Source organism: Amphibalanus amphitrite, unplaced genomic scaffold (assembly GCF_019059575.1).
Source record: "Amphibalanus amphitrite isolate SeventyFive unplaced genomic scaffold, NRLGWU_Aamphi_draft 000215F_arrow, whole genome shotgun sequence".
Classification (NCBI taxonomy): Eukaryota; Metazoa; Arthropoda; class Thecostraca; order Balanomorpha; family Balanidae; genus Amphibalanus; species Amphibalanus amphitrite.
The window spans coordinates 68,575-85,584 of NW_024881710.1; the positions used below are offsets into that span (position 1 = coordinate 68,575).

General features: G+C 48.5%; 2 protein-coding genes across 4 annotated transcripts in view; one reads left to right on the top strand and one right to left on the bottom strand.

The window, feature by feature from the left end:
- The window catches only part of LOC122385341 (rab GTPase-activating protein 1-like), a 57,802-nt gene extending 47,324 nt beyond the window's left edge, over positions 1-10,478 (top strand). For both annotated transcript variants that reach the window (XM_043373542.1, XM_043373543.1), the window contains exon 22: positions 9,956-10,478. In XM_043373542.1, coding sequence (XP_043229477.1) covers positions 9,956-10,069 — 114 coding nt within the window. In that variant the 3' untranslated portion in view covers positions 10,070-10,478. The remainder of the gene's footprint in view (positions 1-9,955) is intronic.
- On the bottom strand, positions 5,469-9,309 carry LOC122385342. Of its 2 annotated transcripts, XM_043373545.1 has the most exons (5): positions 9,300-9,309; positions 8,931-9,077; positions 7,987-8,127; positions 7,311-7,473; positions 5,469-6,643 (listed from the first exon to the last, which is right to left on the bottom strand). In XM_043373545.1, exons 2-5 carry the CDS (start codon positions 8,971-8,973, stop codon positions 5,902-5,904), a joined length of 1,089 nt encoding a protein of 362 aa, XP_043229480.1. In that variant the 5' UTR covers positions 8,974-9,077; positions 9,300-9,309; the 3' UTR covers positions 5,469-5,901. The 2 variants fall into 2 exon arrangements, with proteins under 2 accessions (XP_043229480.1, XP_043229479.1); XM_043373544.1 differs by lacking the exon at positions 9,300-9,309 and having other exon boundaries at positions 8,931-9,220.
- Positions 10,479-17,010: the final 6,532 nt, after the last annotated feature.

Sequence of the window (17,010 nt, forward strand, 5' to 3'; positions counted from 1 at the left end):
CGTAGGCCGAACTGTTAACCTGCATGCATACATAGCGGTTAAAAAGGGTCGCACATGCTGCTGAATTGTTCTTTTTGTGTATATAACTGTATATAACTTCTTTTTGTGTATATAAGTTCCGAGCTACATTTATCAATTTATAGCATTTATCCGGCAATGTCCAAATTACCCATGTATGCTAATTTGTTTCCCATATATTTTGCAACCGTTGCTAAATGCAGTTGTTAAGTGAAATATTTCTCTCCTTTTGCAGGAATGAGAGCGGACAGGAGACTCCACGACCCACTATACGCGCGACTCCAACAGCACGAAGGCTGCTGCAAAGAGAACTGTGGGAGGAACAAGCCGCATCCATGTTTCGTTCCGAGAACGTGGCATCTCTTACCGACATGGTGAGAAAGCTCTCTACGGAGGACCTGCCGACTGGGTACCGGCTCGTACAGATGCATGTTCCTGAACTTCAGGAGGACATTGTGACGATCAGAATGGAGGCATTTGACACAGATCAAGGTATTCCAGTCATCGTACGAAACCTGACGATCTACAGCGATCTTCGTTTCCGTTTGTACGCAGCCGGGAGCGAGTTGCCTACTCTCAGGGCAGCTGATCTGACAAGCGTTCCCGGGAGCTTCGAAACGACGACTGAGGTCCTGAACGTGCTGGCGTTCCTCAAGGCACAGTCTTTGAAAGATGGCAACGTGATGACTGCACTGCATTTTCTGCAGAAAATCAGCACGGACGATGCAGCTGGATCATGCGGTACTTTTGGGGAGTTCGCCGCTGAACAGCTGCAACTCCGACTCAGTCCAGCAAAAAGGAGGAGGTACAGCACGACACTCATGTCCACTGCAGTGGTGTGGAGCCGAACGAGTCCCCGACTGTATGAAGACATGCGCAGCTCGGGTCTTCTGGTCCTGCCACACAGAGTCACTCTCCGGAGACTTACGTCAGCACTAAGCGTGCAAGAGGGACTGGAGATCGGGACCATCAAGTATTTGGAGATGCGGGTCGCCAAGTTGTCTCCAAGAGAACGGCTGGTAAATCTGGCCATGGACGAGGTTTACTGTGCCACAGCACTCGATCTGGCGGGAGGAAGACTGCATGGGGAGAGCAGCGGAGAAGCAATAGCTGTCGCCAGTACCTTGTTCTGCACCCACATTTCGTCGGTTGCCGGGAACTACGAGGACTTGGTAACCATGTCGCCAGTCACCCACGTCACAACCCAAGAAATGAAGAGAATCTTCTTCCAAGTCCTGCGATGTCTCACCCATCTTGGGTACCGTGTAGTGTCCGTTACAACTGACGGACACAGAACAAACCAAGCCTTCCATCGAGCGCTTGGAGAAGATGGGAGGCATCAGGAGTATATCCTGAATCCCTGGAGTCCACACAGTGATGACAGGATATACACCATGTACGACTCAGTCCACTTGTTCAAAAACATGTACTTCAACCTCCTGAACAAAAAACAACTGCACTGTCCGCCACTCGATGCAGGTGGGCCTCCTCTGGATGTTCACCTCAGCCACCTGGAAAAGGTACACTCCATCGAGTACAGCTCTGATGCCAAGATGGCATACCGACTCACGGATAAGGTGCTCCATCCAACAAGCATAGAGCGCGTGAACGTGCAGCTCGCCGTAGCAGCCACTCACGAGACAACCATCGCTGCGCTCCGCTACTATGGGCAACATGCAGAGTACGGCTCCTTAAACGGTACAGCAGAGTTCCTGCACCAAGTTCGGAGGTGGTTCGACATCGTCAACGTGAAGTCCCCTGGGAAGCATGTTCGTCGCAACGACTCGACTCTGCAGCCTATTTCCACTGGAGATGAAGAAGGGCTGGCATACATCGAGAAGTTCGGAAAGATGATGCTGCGCTGTGAAGCCCAGGGAAACAAGAAGACGCAAATGTCGCTCGACACGATACGTGGAGTGGCAGCAACCTGTCGAGGGCTGGTCGGGCTGGCCAAGTATCTGCTCAGACAGTGTGATCTCGAGTATGTCCTGCTTGGCAAGATTCAATCCGACCGGCTAGAAGGTCACTTCGGCCATCTCCGGAAACTGGCCGGAGGCAACTTCTGGGCGAGCTCTCGTCAATTTTTTGAAGGAGAGGCTATCGTCCGCGTAAAAAGCCTAATTTGGCTCTCAGGCTATGGTCTGAGCACAGTGACGGCTGGCATGCACCCTGTCTCTCAGCAGCGCCTGGAAAACGACCAGCGAGCCGTCACTGAGATCACCGAGTATGCCGCTGCTGCCTCTTCTGATGACCCAGCCCAAGACGTCCCAGAAGGGACACAGCAGGCTCTGCACCACATAGCAGGCTATTTAGCCCACTCAGTCAAGAAGATTCACAGATGTGATGAGTGTCGCGCGCTACTCTCTGACGGGCTAAGGGCGCAACTGGTAACCGTGGTGGCAGAGAATGCTGAAGAAAAGCTGGTGGCTGCTAGCTTCACCGACCTCCTCAACCGTGGAAAGCTCCTGCAACCGAGTGAACTGTGCCTGCGAGTCGTCATGGAGGTCTGCCAGCTCTACAGACTTCTGGTGAATTCACAGTCAGAGACTCACACCATCCTCTTTGGCAGTTCAAGTCCCAAGAATGTGTTCAGATCTGTGGTTCAGAACATGCTCGGCGATGACGAAGAACTGAAGGAAGTGGCTTGTGGAAGGGGGCACAAGTTTACCAGCAATATCCTCGCCACCATGGCCGGAGCGCTGTTTAACGTGTTCGTGTCTAACCACGTGAAGGATGTGAACAGCCAAGTGCATAGCAAGAAACGAAAGGGGCCGCCGACCCGCACCAGTGGGCGCGGTGTGGACTCGGACAAGATCCGCAAACTAACGGGCGCGAGCTGAGTTCATGCCTGTTCAAGAACATGTAGCATGCACCCTGTCTCTCATCAACGCCTGGAAAACGACCAGCGAGCCGTCACAGAGATCACAGAGCATGCTGTTGCTGCCTCTTCTGACGAGCCGGCCCAAGATGTCCCAGGAGAATCGGCCCAAGGGCTGGGATAGTGGACCAAATCGGTGTTTGTGCCCATGCTGGCCGTTGGGAATCGTTACGAATACATACGTGTGGGAACCAAAACTGTCTTTGTTGAACCTGATCGATGGTGAAAAGTAGTCCACTTGTAGCTGGGAGAATAACTTTCTGTTTTATGACAGTACCTACCATTGAACACACAACTCAAAATGCACAGAAACACTTGCATGCCTCTGATCTTCGCTTGATATTTAAGTCCACAGCCTGGAATTTTGACTCAAGATTGGCAATTCTGGCGGGAAAACATAGCGGAAAATGTTTTGTTTTCCATTTAAGCGAAGGTTCCAGAACGTTAAAATGAATAATTCAAAGAAAAATGGCCATGCTCCCTGGCAAATGCTTCAAACGTATTGCCACAATTTTGGGCCCCTTATGCTACTTCGGCCAGATCAGTGCACAGTCCATGTATAGAGAAGTCTGTGGGCGAGCTGATAGGGTCTGCTTAGGTCCGAAAACTGGGCGGTATTTACCCTTTGTTTTAATGACGGACCCTCTCTTGCTCAGGCTACACTAGCGACGTTTTTTCGGTTTCTGCGGGATTTCGGTTTCCGCGTTTTTTCGGTTTCTGCGTTTTTTCGGTTTCTGCGTTTTTTCGTTCCAATCGGAGCGGCCTCTGCGAATGCGTGCTATGCAGCAGCCGCATTTGTGTACGTCGTATTGTCTGATCTGTTGAAGTTGAGCCGCAGTAAATGGATCGTCAAACATTATTAAGAGTTTTATTTTTGCGCCGTGAACGCGAGAGACAGCGACGAAGCCTGTGGGTTCGCCCGGTGCTGTTGCGCCGAGAAGAGTGCGGCGAGTTCCACACGCTAGTACAGGAACTGCGCCAGAATGATCCTGAGGGCCATCGGCGCTACTTCAGGATGAGCGTCAATGAATTTGACGAGGTGCTCGGCAAGATCGAGCCCGTCATCACGAAGGAGATCACGCACCTGAGGAAGCCGATCTCGGCAGCAGAGCGCCTGGCGGCAACGCTGCGGTAAGACCTGAAGCCTCTTCATACTTTCAATGCGCGTATAATTCTCAATGAAACACATAAGCTTGCATAACCAGAAAAGGTGCCTCAATTTCCAATCGACTAATTACGAATATGACATAGGCGCAATGACGTAACAAAGGACTGACATTTTTTAATTACTACATATGTGTACACCTTTTGCAGTTACCTGGCGTCAGGTGGGACTATGAAGTCTGTGGCAGAATCTTACCGCATAGGCTTCGCCACGATCCGCCTGATCGTCCCTGAGACATGCCGCGCCATCTGGGAGGAGCTCGGACCAGGGCTGATGGGGCTACCGTCGCCCGAGCAGTGGCGCCAGCACGCCCTGGATTACGAGGAGGAGTGGCAGTTTCCCAACTGCTGTGGGGCGGTTGATGGAAAGCATATCATGGTCGACAAGCCTGCCAACAGTGGCTCAATGAACTTTAACTATAAAGGGTTCTTCAGCATCGTGCTGATGGCTGTGGTGGACGCGAAGTGTCGCTTTCGCTACATCAGCGTGGGCAGCCACGGTCAGGAGAGTGACGGGGGAGTGTGGGGAGGAAGCGACCTGGGTCGGCTGCTGGAGGACCAAGACAACGGCGGGCCGCCTGTTCTGCCAGGCCCAGAGCCGCTCCCTGGCTCCGCAGTGACCGTGCCTCACGTGTTCGTGGCAGATGAGGCTTTTCCGCTGCGGCAACATATGATGAGGCCATTTCCTGGGTCGCGCCTGACGAACGACCAACGACGTGTCTTTAACTACAGACTCAGCCGCGCCCGTCGGACCTCCGAGAACGCGTTCGGGATCCTCGCACAACGGTGGCGGGTGTTCCGGGGTCCGATCGGGTGTGACGTGGAGGCCGTTAAACTCATCGTCCTGGCAACCTGCGTCCTGCATAACTTCCTGAGAGAGAAGGACATCGAGACCAGACGTGGAGGGCCAGCGGCCTACGGCTACGTCACGCCTGAAGAGCGACGAGACATCCCCGGTCTCCGTGACCTACGTGACGCAGGCGCGTCTCACAATCACCCTCAGCAGGCGGCCCAAGTACGAGAGAAGTACGTCGAGTACTTCAGCGGCGTCGGCAGTGTCCCCTGGCAGCTGAACAGCATTCGCCGCTAGTGAAGAACTGTGGGTGTATCATGTGTGCGTGTACGCCGTGTGTGTGTAACCACTGCCGCTGTGACTCCCATGGCGAGAGCGCATAAGAAGCGGTATGATGTTGGATGTGCCGTTCTTGTAAAAGTGATGATTTGAATTTTGAACTATTCAGTGCCTGGTCGAAACGGATTGACTGTTTCACGCCGTTTACTTGACGATTCAAGCATCGATTCAATGTGTCGTGAAGTTTGAAATATAAGCTGACGATGGTTACGATTGAATGTGTATATCGTAAAGATGATGTCACTGTTACCGGCAATTGCTCTCAAAAACAATCAACAAGCACGGCAAAGCCATGTATTGAATGAATGTCAGCAACAAACTACTGTTGGCTGTTGCTAACCAAAACGAACAACTTATATCACAGGGACAGACGACTTAACGAAAGCTGTCTGTCCTTGTGGGCTGTGGCTATCAACGCAACGACAAAACAAACGTTGTCAACTCCAAATTGAACAATAACAGCCATAGGTAAATATCGCAGAAAAGGCAGTCTGTCCTTCATCCCTGCGGATATAAACGCCAGGACAATACATAACAAACGTCGTCAGCTACAAAATAAATATCCATAGAGATACATACGGCAAAACAGGTTGTCTGCACACGTAGGCATCAACGTCAAGGCACCAGTTAGTTAAACAAAAAAAAAAAAAAAATCAACCACAGCCACACATACAAACACGTCGCAGTCTCAGTGACTTATGGGTGTCCTTCAGTCCTCGTATTCATCAAGGATCTGCTGGAACGCACGTTTGATCAGTTTTTTGGTGGCCTCACTCCTGTGCTGCAGCTCAGCATACACATTCATACAGAATGTGTAGTCCCTGTCAGATTGTTGTCTCCTGCTCCTATCTAGCTCCTCCAAGATAGCATAGTCTATGTCTGTTGTTTTGCGCTTGCTTCGTGTGCCCGATGTGGTGCGCGGTGTACCTTGTGTATCCGATGTACCTTGTGTGTCCTGGCCACGCGGTGTGTGTGTGTCGTCAGCGGACGGTGTATCTTGTGTGCCAGGTGTGTGTTGTGTGCTCGGAGCGCGTGTTGTGTGTTGAGTCTGGTGGGCGCGCTGCGTGTTTTGTGTCGGTGCGTTTTGTGCGCCCAGAGCGTGCGTTGTGTCGTGCACGAGCCGTGTGCCTTGTGTGCCCGGTGTGTGTTGTGTGCCCAGAGCGCGCGTTGTGTGCTGAGTGTGGTGAGCGCGCGATGTGTTTTGTGCCGGTGCGTTTCGTGTGCTCAGAACGCGCGGTGTGTTTTCAGTGTAGTCAGCGCGCGATGTGTTTTGTGTTGTATCATGTGAGTGCGGTGTGTCGTCTGTGTTCTCCTCAGTCACTTCAATTTCATATTGGGTATCTTCAAGATACAGGATGTGAGGGTGAGTGTTGGTCTCAGCCCCAGGATCACCTCCAGGATCATCTCCGCCTCCATGTGAATCCAGCCGGAAGGTCATGGATGAGGTTGTACTGAAAAGGAAAAAATATGGAAATAAGGAAAGGTTTGGGACGTTGAATGTGGAATGGAGAAAACCGCGCCGGACCGGCGGGGGTGGGGTTCTGAAAATCACCCAGTCTCGGCTCCTGGACCAACGTAGCGACAAACGGCGGGGCCATTTTTCAGATATCTGCGAAAAACCACTCGGGGGTGTCCACTGTCCACCCCCCCCCCCCACCCCCACCCTCTCCCCAGTCTGGAGCGGGTTAAATCAATATGGGGCAATTCCTTAACTCTGATGATTAAGTTTGGATAGAAACACACTAACGTTTCGGCAGATAAGGGAAAGGAACTGATGTGAAATATGCATTGGGTACAAAATGAGAGAACATGGCTTCAGTACATATTTCAGGCAGGCGAGCTGATGAAGTCATGGAGGAAATCATGGTTGCATTTCAGAACAAGGAACATAAGTAATCGAGTGATAAGAAATATAAAATAAACACTATGGGAGGTCATGGTAACAAAAGGTACATCCAAGTTACTATGCATGGAACTATTACCTTGAATATTTCAGCAGGACAATGACAAACTGTCAATTCTGACCTGTGTGACAATATAGAATGATGGACAAAGTCAAAGGATGGCTGGATGGAGGACAAAGTAGGTATGGATATTGCACATCTGTTTAATACTCACGGCCCACGCTGGGTGCTGGGGTCCAGAAATCTGAGCATATTCCCATAGGGTCCTAGGTGCTGATGGCCACCTGCAGGTGCTGCTGATCCACTGGGCAGAGTCTTCCTTTTTCTGGCCAGATAGTAGTCCCGCAAAGACTTCCACCTCTCTTTGGCAGCTTGCACTGATGATGGAAGGAGAGTATTGTTACCATTTCATTTCATCCAACAGAACAAAATGTCACCAATAGAACTAAATTGGTGTGCACTGTGCAGAATATAAAAACGGCTTAATTTTGGCGCAAACAGGCATCAAACTGTCGGCTAAAACAACAGAGAAATTTCGGCGCAAAACCAACTGCGCAGAATTTCAGTTTTCAGCGGATGAGGGTCTAACAGGCGTCAGGCATAGTGCATTGATGCTTTCCAGTCTGGATCGATATCAATGTATAATATATTGCAAAATAAAACACACTGATTGTGCCAAACCAATCAATAAAGGCATCTCTATGTATCTTGATCTTCTAAATTCAATCTAAATACCCTTTCTTCTTCGTGACTATGATGTTTAGACCATTTAAGTTCAATAGTGTACTTGAAAAAGCCCATTTCAAGGCATGTAACCACCAATTATTGCAAGCTCAAGTGATATCAACTGAAAACCTCAGCTGCGTAGGTAGCCAGCAGTCAGCACTCACCATCACATCTGCACTCAGCTGCCACTCTTTGCCAATCAAGATCTTTTACAGTCTTTTTCTTTGCATAGTCCTTCGACTTTTTGTCCCACAAACCTGGGTACTTCCTGACTGCTTCAATTATTGATTCGTTGAAGTCCATTTCTGCAACAAAGAAATGCCAGTGATCTGGAGGTTGTCAAACATTCAGTACCTAATAACAACAATTATTTTAGTGATTTTCTCCTTCTGCACCATTTATTAACTTTAATTCTTAAAATGGAAAAAAACACATCCTTCCAAGGTTGACGAATAAGACCACACATTTATAATTGTTACTATTTACACAAAACATTTATATCTTAACACCCAGCCACATGTTGTCAGGCATAGGCGGCGGAACGGGGAGGGCACCATGCCCCCCTTTGATTCTGGCATTTTAACATTAGCCCTATGGGCATTGCATGGAAAGAATGGGACCAAAAGTCAGCAGTGCCCCCCCCCCCCTTAATTGAAGGTGTTCCGCCGCTACTGTTGTCAGGCTAGGTTATGTTACGTTGGTAAAATTAGGTCAGGTTAGCTTAGGTTTTGTTATTTCTGCTCATGATGTAGCTAATTTTTTAGCTTTACATGATCATGTGAACAATGTTCTAGATTGATAGTTGGTTTGTGACAATATGGTGTTGTCTTCATTCAGTATGGAGCCCAAGGTGCAATTTCGGGAGACTTCACAAAGGGCGATTTCACATTCTTTTCATGTGCTTAGTTAATGCGTGCAAAAATAATACAAATCAAAGCTTGAGCTTCATATTTCTCCTTGAATTTTCCACACCATCAGTGCAACTGAAATGCTGGAGCCACCAAACTACCCAATTAATTTAATTATAACAATTCAATTCATGTGAAACACATTAGTAGGGTGAGGTTACAGATTGATTTTCATTTGATTATAACAACATTCAAATTACCTCCACTCATTTCTCCATCTTCATCTCTCATTGCACGTTCCATACTGATGCGTAGGTAGGTGAATATCCAGAACAACTTAACACAGAAAATACGACTATAATCTACACAAATCGGATGAAAACTGACACCTACTCAACCTTCTGTCACTTCAAAAAAGGCAGAAGTAAACAAAACAAAAGAATGCCGCTGTGCGCCATAAAATGTCGCGTGGAACGATATCCCGCAGAAATCGAAAAAAAGTTCACGGCTCTGAACTTTTTTTCGGTTCCGACTCGTCGGTTTTTGCGGGTTTTCGTTCCACGGGACGCCAGACTGGCAGTGTAGCTTGCGCAATGCTTTCGCTATGAGGCGAACTTTACGACGCGAACCGAAATCCCGCAGAAACCGAAAAAACGTCGAAATTCATGCTAGTGTAGCTTAGGCTTAAGAGTTGAATTTCGACCTTCTCAGTTTTATGCCTACTGCTCGGTGTAGTTATGATCAAAAATGGTTTAAGCATGCAAGAAAATAATTTTATGGATGTACCTTGCACGTGTTAAAATTGGAAGTGATTCGGACTCTTACTTCTCGAGATATTTAAGTTTTAAATCATGACCTTACTTTTGGGACACCTTGTATTCTGTAGGCCTGATATGAGATCAAAAGGAAATTTAGGTAAGTGTTGGGTATGAAGCTTCTCAATTGACAGCCCATTGACTTTTTCCACGTCAGTTCCTTTGCAACACGTTGAAACATAGCGAATTTTGGATACCGTTTTCAGTAAACCAACTGTCACAAGCTTGTTGTTTGATGTTTCCATTCTGTGCAAGATCTGATAGTCTAGTGTGGGGTCATAGAGAGCTTAAATATGAAAGTTATCTATAGATGGGTCAACCCTAAATTACTCGTACATGGTCTATGCATGAGCTCATTTAAAATTGTTCATGTAGGTATTGTGCACCGTTGCGTGCTTGTCTGAGCCGACACTGACATCGAGTCTCAGGGGCTGCTGCCTTACCGTTGACTGTGGTTGGTCTTTTCTCAGGATCTGACACACCAAATGGGCGCCGCGCTTGCTGAGCTGCAGGCTTCCAAGAGCACATGGTTCCACAAGACACTCTCCTCTATAAAGGAAGCCGCTAAGAAGGAGAGTGGCTAGTCCCGCGGGGGGCCACCACCCACGAACAATACGCGCGCGCTGGGCCGGGCCGAGAGCGGCTCGGTCGGCCGGTTATCCGTACTGCAGATCACCGGCCGACGAGCTCGGTCCTCTCGGAGCGGCCACCAAGTGTCCAGAGCTTTGGCGAATGTGCAAACAGGGAGGGCTCTTACATTCCCATCACTAACCCTGTATAACTACTTACGTTGCTTTGAGGCTTGTCTGTGATGGTCATCCGTAGCTGATATTGTGTGTAGCGTGTACCGAATGTTCCGTTCATGGCTTGGTTATTGTGTCAAATATGTATTATCTCGCGATGTTGCTGTGTGCAGAATATGAATCAGTGCATATATTCGAGACATATAAATGCGATAAGTCAGAAGTCACAATATATTACATTGTGAAATTCTTCTCATGTATGGTTGATGGTGGATGTGTTTTGCCGATCACGCACAAGCCCTAATCACACGGGGATTGATGATGATGAGGGGGAGACCCTGATGTATAGTTTTTTTTTTCGCTCTCTAAGTAGAACATGACGACCTTTCAGCTGTGCCACAGATGACACAGTGGTAGCTGTTAACTGTGGCTGTGCTTATCGCTATGTAGGGTGTCAGTGTGTATTTTTCTTGTACCTGTTCATCATCGCTTTTCTCTTTTTGAGACGTGTCGAGTGCATGTCATTTGATCTTAAAAAGCCGACTCGAAAATTTTGTTCAAAATTATTATGCCTCACGGTATCCCAGAAAATGTTAATTACATGCTATTTGATGGATTAAAACAAAACAATTCATTCACGCGATCGCCCTGATTTCAGGTGACCCTTATGACAACTACGATACACAAGTTGTAAGGAGTTGTGAACTTACTGCTTCCTGACATTTTTGTCTCCCTCGGGAAGCTCCCCTTGCATAAAGAGCTCAGAGCGGTGCGAATTTCGACATCTTTTGACCGTGCAGTGGTTAACTTATGACGTCGTAGGTCTAAGGTTAGTGACCTGACCAGACTGTCAGGTCAGCTTTGGTAGGTGTTGAAAAATCTGGCTTGAATAAAGTCAGGCGTTCCAATTTGCTCTTTCGCTAATGCGTCCTGAGTAATCGCAAAAGCCCGTCTCGGATGGCACCAGTGTTCCCATATCGACCGAGGAGTGTTAATCTGGCACTCCATCGAAGACATCTAGGCACATAGTGTATGCACCTCAAAGAGCTTCTGATAAAGTGCTTACAAGTGAATCAGCTTTGCGCATTTTTGTCTCATGCATACTTAAAATATCAATTATGCATACGTTTTCTATAAACACATTTAGTAAAGATATATCGAAGCAAAAAATGTGTTGGGTCGACACCTGACAGTTCCTATTTACCCGGGTGCAGCTTGGGTGCACTGCGTGAAGAACGTTGTAGCCAGTTCCTAAATTTTATGGATCGAAATACAGTTGCAACTGACGTCGGGAGGGAGCGGCACTATTACGACACCCCTTTTTATGTATACATAATAAAATTGGAGCTTAGCTATACCGTTTCAGCAAACCTAAGCCTAGCTATACCGTTTCAGCAAACCTTTCAGCACACCTAAATAATTTCCGTACGTTTTGTGAAAACTCGCACTCAGGTACTCTAGGTCAGGTCACCGGGTCGCGTCAACCGTCAAATAACCTTACCTAAAATAAAAATATCACTTGCTCGCCTCACCCATTGCTTGCACCGATCGAACGATTGCTTTGGTGATCTCTTGAAGCCTTGCATTTGACCTACCTAAAAAAGGAACTGAGTACTTTTTCGTAATTCAAAAACCCTACTAACGCCACTTACTGATTGTCTCTCGTTGACACAAGAGTCGAGTTGGAAGGAACACTTAATCCCTCCACCCTCCCGTCATCCCGCCCTGTCTCGGGGACCGGGGTGTTGCGATCAGGCCACTGCGTGCTAACTAAAGTGAACTAAGCTAACCGCTTTAACGGCATACACTTTTTAAGCTATATTTCGATTAATCTGTAGTGACATCAAATATGAGTCACTTTTCATATTCAACAAGTCAGTGAATGTCAGGTCATCATTGGTGGCATCGGCATCGAGTTAGGTATCAGACAAGTCCACCTGAGCCAAAGATGGAGTTCTCAAGTCAAAATCCACATCTGTCCATCGTATCTTGAAACGTTCCAGGTGCACGAAACCATTTCGTCTGATGCCAGCTCACCGCTTGGAGAATCAAACATCTCTCAAGCTGATGGTGCGCTTTCATCCGTTGATGGTTGGGCCGTTTGACTACCGGTCAGCAACGCTACCTGCGGCCGAAGCGAAGCTTGCGAACCCTTTCTGGTCTGCCGTCATGATCGATTTCATGGTCTCCGAGCTCGCTGCGAAACGGAGGCAGTCGCCTGAGCAGGGTGAACGCCTTCTTGGAGAGGACGTGGTGCGACAGGTCCAGGCGCCAGCTGGCCGGCTCCTTGGGCTGCGCGCTGGTGGGTGGCTCCACTCGCCGCCTGGATGACCGCTCCGGCTTCCAGTTGAGCAACTGATCTTGTCGCCGGGCCGCCCTATGGGTCATCTGTCGACCGTCCGACTGTGCCGCCTTCCATCGGGACAGGAGCTGACCCGGTGACTTGGAGACGTCCCCAAGTGTGAGCTGCCACGGACCCGGCTCTTCAAGGGTGTCATCGTGGCTAGTTTTCCAGAGACCGAGCTCTTCTGGCGTGCTCTCAGGGTTGGTTTGCCAGGGGCTTGACTCGTCTGACGTTTCCCTAGTCTGCCACGGGGCCGGGTCTTCTGACGCGCCCCTAGTCTGCCACGGGGTCGACTCTTCTGGGTTGTCCGCGTGGTTGATTTTCCACAGACCAGACTCTTCCGTGATGTCCCCGTGGTTGGTTTTCCACAGACCGGGCTCCTCCGAAGCGCCCCCGTGGTTGGTTTTCCACAGACCGGGCTGTTCTGAAGCGCCCCCGTGGTTGGTTTTCCACAGACCGGGCTCCTCCGAAGCGCCCCCGTGGTTGGTTTTCCACAGACCGGGCTGTTCTGAAGCGCCCCCGTGGTTGGTTTTCCACAGACCGGGCTCCTCTGAAGCGCCCCCGTGGTTGGTTTTCCACAGACCGGGCTGTTCTGAAGTGTCCCCGCTGGTCGTCTGCCACGGGATCGGCAATGGTCGCTCGTTGCTGTGACGTAGCAGTCCGGCGGACACGAGTCGCAGCACACCAACGGCGGCCACACACCTGGGAACAGCATCATGACACAGTCAATACGCAATGTATACATAATCGGTGTAAAATGTATGCCCATAGTTCTCTCACCAGCACGATGCAAAGCCTAAACATAGGTCAGAGGTCAGGTCAAAGACCCTGAGATCGGGTTTTAGATTTTCTTCTCGCAAATAACTTAACCTTCCAGGCGGTAGGGGGGGGGGGCATTTTTTGCCCCCCCCCCCTTTAGTTTTTTCGATATATCTAGAGAACCGCTAACCGCTGCGCCGATCGTCACCAAACTTTCAGCACCCTCCCGGGAGTAGCTAGCGCACATGGTGACCAAATTTTTTTCCAAAGGCTATGATAGGTTGGCCGCTAATGACGGCAGAGTGACGTCATTTTTGCCATTTTCGACCCAAAAAAAGGTTTCGCGGGAAGAGCTGTCAGGCCTACAGCTTTAGAGATACAGAAAAATGTTCCAGACGTAAAAGGTGTGGAATCAAGAAGGCTACAAAACTGCTATTTTGGTTTTTCGATTTTTTTTTTTTGGATTTTGACCCCTAAAATAAAAAAATAGATTTTTTGAAAATAATAGCTGAAAAATCCAAAAAAAATGAATTTCGAAAAAACCGGAATATATGTGAAAGTCCCTACCACCTTCTATCTACATACCAAATTTGAGATCAATACCTCTTTTTTGGCCAAGTTATAGCGAAAAAAACTGTTCAAAATTGATGACGTCAAATTTTCAAACTCAATTTTTTAGCAATTCTAGACCTCGTAGCGCAAAACAAAGACCACCATTAGACTCCCCATGACGAGCTGCATCGAATCGATACCCATTTTATGCAAAAATATCAACTTTGAAATTTTACCTTTTTTGACCTGACCTTGACCTGACCTCCGCCAGAAAGTGACCTAAACCGTACCTGATGGTCTTATAACCAATACCATTGAGTTGGAAATGAAAAACTGGTCATAAAACATGCATCGCACAACCTTAGTAAAGTTGGGTTCATGTGGTACCTACTGGTGACCCTTGGTGACCTTTAGTGACCTGACCTGTGACCTGACCTGGTATGACCAGTGACCTCTAATAGCAACATATGTACTAGACAACTGACGCCTTATCGCTGATTTTCGACAAAATGCGTTTTACTCGGTGTTATAGCGCTTTCCTTAGAAGCCCCGTGAACGGTGAAACATTTTATCTTTGACCTGACCTGTGACGTCATCGGTGACCCCTAGGTCAATGAAATTTGGTTTCCTTCAACAAAGTTGACAGGGCTATCGAACGCCGTTTGAATTTTCCGGATCCGTCCAGTAGTTTCGGAGATACGAGGGGGGGGGGGCAAAAAATGTCCCCCGCGCGGAAGGTGGCTGGGAGGCCCACCGCCTGCCGGGTTAAACAAAAATGGTCCTAGGGCTAGGACAGTGGTAGGTACCAATGCATTCGTCTTGTCAAGACGCGTCTAATGGCATATTTTGTGTTTCGTGACGGTTAAGTTTTATGTTGACCTTACTTGACCTCTCAAATGACATGTACCTAGATGACGTTGACACATACTAAGTCGTTTATGATATTGTATTCGTAGCCGCTGATCACAAATATGACATCCATTTTGTTGGGCCATGTCAATGGCGAAATTACTTGAATCATTTCTTAGGTCAGGTCAAAGGTCAGGTTTTCAGAGGTTTAACGGGCAACTTTCATCAGTGTTCTGACAATTTTCGACAAACCGACGTATAACTCGGAAACGAAAGACCCACGGCGCCCCATGGAGAAGTGCATTTGATATACCGTTAGGTGGGGCTATTTGAGACAGTATTTAAAATTGCTATAAAATAAAAACCACTTAAAATTTATGCTTAATTTTTTGCTCAGGCGATTTACTGCTCGATTCCACACCTCCCTGAGCAAAAATAGGTATCACACACAAAACGATCGATCAAACGATCAAACAATCTTCATTTTATAGCGATTTTAAATACTGTCTCAAATAGCCCTACTGTCTCAAATAGCCCCACTCTACGGTAGGTATATGTTAACGTTCTTTCCAATTCCCTCAGATTTGTTCTTAGGCCAACGGTGTAGACTTAAGCCTACAGGGGGCAAACACTGCCAAAATAGATAAAATTTGCGGAAACGGTTTCCTGTAAGAACTCTTGACTCACACATTGCACCAGCTTTTTTACCGGCATCGTGTTCCCTTCGTCAAGACGCGTCGAATGGACTATATTTTGACCTTGAAAGGTTAGGTTAAAGTTGACCTCAGTTTAAGCCTACGGCAATGACCTGACCGGAGAAGGTCGTGTTGCATATCAGTCGATCCGTATCGTCGAGCTGAATAGTGAATGCATCTGAGGTGTTTTTTATCACTTTAGCATGCCTCTATTCAAAAGTCATTGGCGAAAAACTGTTGCGTAACTTTCGTGACCTGAGATGACCTCAGCTGAGTTTGCGTCACTGACTTTTGCGATCGATATCCACTGAACCCGATTACAACACGCTGACGAAGTTTTTGTAAGCTTGATAATTGTTTTTTTTTCTTACATACAAATACTAATAAACATACCTAGGTGAGCTGTGGCCTAGGTGATTAAGTGACGCCTGTATATCGGACGTGTCGCTCGAGCCAGTGTATTCCACCGTGACCGAGCTATCCCCGGGCGGTCGGCCAATTGCAGGGATGTATGGAACCTGGTTGGAACCTCCGGGCTATCGGCCGGCCATATCGCGCCGCGCCTTTTCATACCAGGCCGCCTCGTCCTGGAACCGCCTGCCGCCGGCCGCGCTAGTTCCCGAGCTCAGAGCTGAGTTTTTACGTTTACCGGACATGTGCGTTTTATTTTTGTCTCAATTCATCCATGTGTGGATCGTAGGTACTGTGTGTGTTTTTTCTTCTTTGGATGTTAATGTCTCATTTATGTACCTATCTAGACTCGGGGTAACAATTAACCCACCGAGTGAAATAGCTTGTAAATAAACAGCGCGGAACAACCTAAATGGAACGGAACGGAACGGTGGGCACAATGTCTTATACACATTACATACTGTGGGCAGTGCCACACTGCCGCAGTCACTCACCTGAAGAGGTGGACCGCCATGGCTCTGCGAGCGGTGAGGGAGACTGGTGGGGCTCGCTCCCCGGCCGGCGGTAACCGCCAGACAGAACGGCAGGAGGCTGCGGTCGCCCGGCAGGTGAGCCCGAGCCGGCTGCGCCGCTGCGCACCTCTCAGTCGGTGCAACTTAGAACAACTGACGAGCTTACCGATACACCGCTGTATGAGCATCGATGGAACCATTAGTATGTTCTTGGTATATGTACCTACCTGTAGTTTAATCAGGGCTGCGGAGTTGGAGTCGGCTGTCGGCAGACGGCAGGGCTGTCGACTCCGCAGCCCCGATTCGAATGTTTTTTCTCATTCGTCTCGTCCCCATTGTCATCGACTTTCGGCTTAGTGGCTCTTGAGTTATTACAAGGTGTTGTAGGGGTTTCACGCATCGGAACCTGCGACCTTTTATTGGTTCCCCCCATGTATAGTCTCTCTTGAAAGTATCGCGACTCTGAGGGAAGGCGCTGCCTGTCCCAGCCGCGGTTGAGAGGAAAAGTTTGAGAGCCACTGGTAGCACTGACCGAAGCCTGACACGCGGAGGCACGCAGCCAGCGCGGCGTGGCGAGGGGAGTGGTTACGGACTGCGGAGGGATAGGGGGAGGTGGGAGTCGCCGTCCGCTAACTGGTGATGGCAGTAAGCATGTAGTCA

What these genes read in the sequence shown, in the direction of transcription:
- LOC122385342 (XM_043373545.1), bottom strand. Translation starts at nt 8,973, where the DNA reads ATGGAACGTGCAATGAGAGATGAAGATGGAGAAATGAGTGGAG. An exon ending in AGATGGAGAAATGAGTGGAG is followed by an intron (nt 8,128 to 8,930) that starts GTAATTTGAATG and finishes TCTTTGTTGCAG; the next exon opens with AAATGGACTTCAACGAATCA. An exon ending in AGCTGAGTGCAGATGTGATG is followed by an intron (nt 7,474 to 7,986) that starts GTGAGTGCTGAC and finishes TTCCATCATCAG; the next exon opens with TGCAAGCTGCCAAAGAGAGG.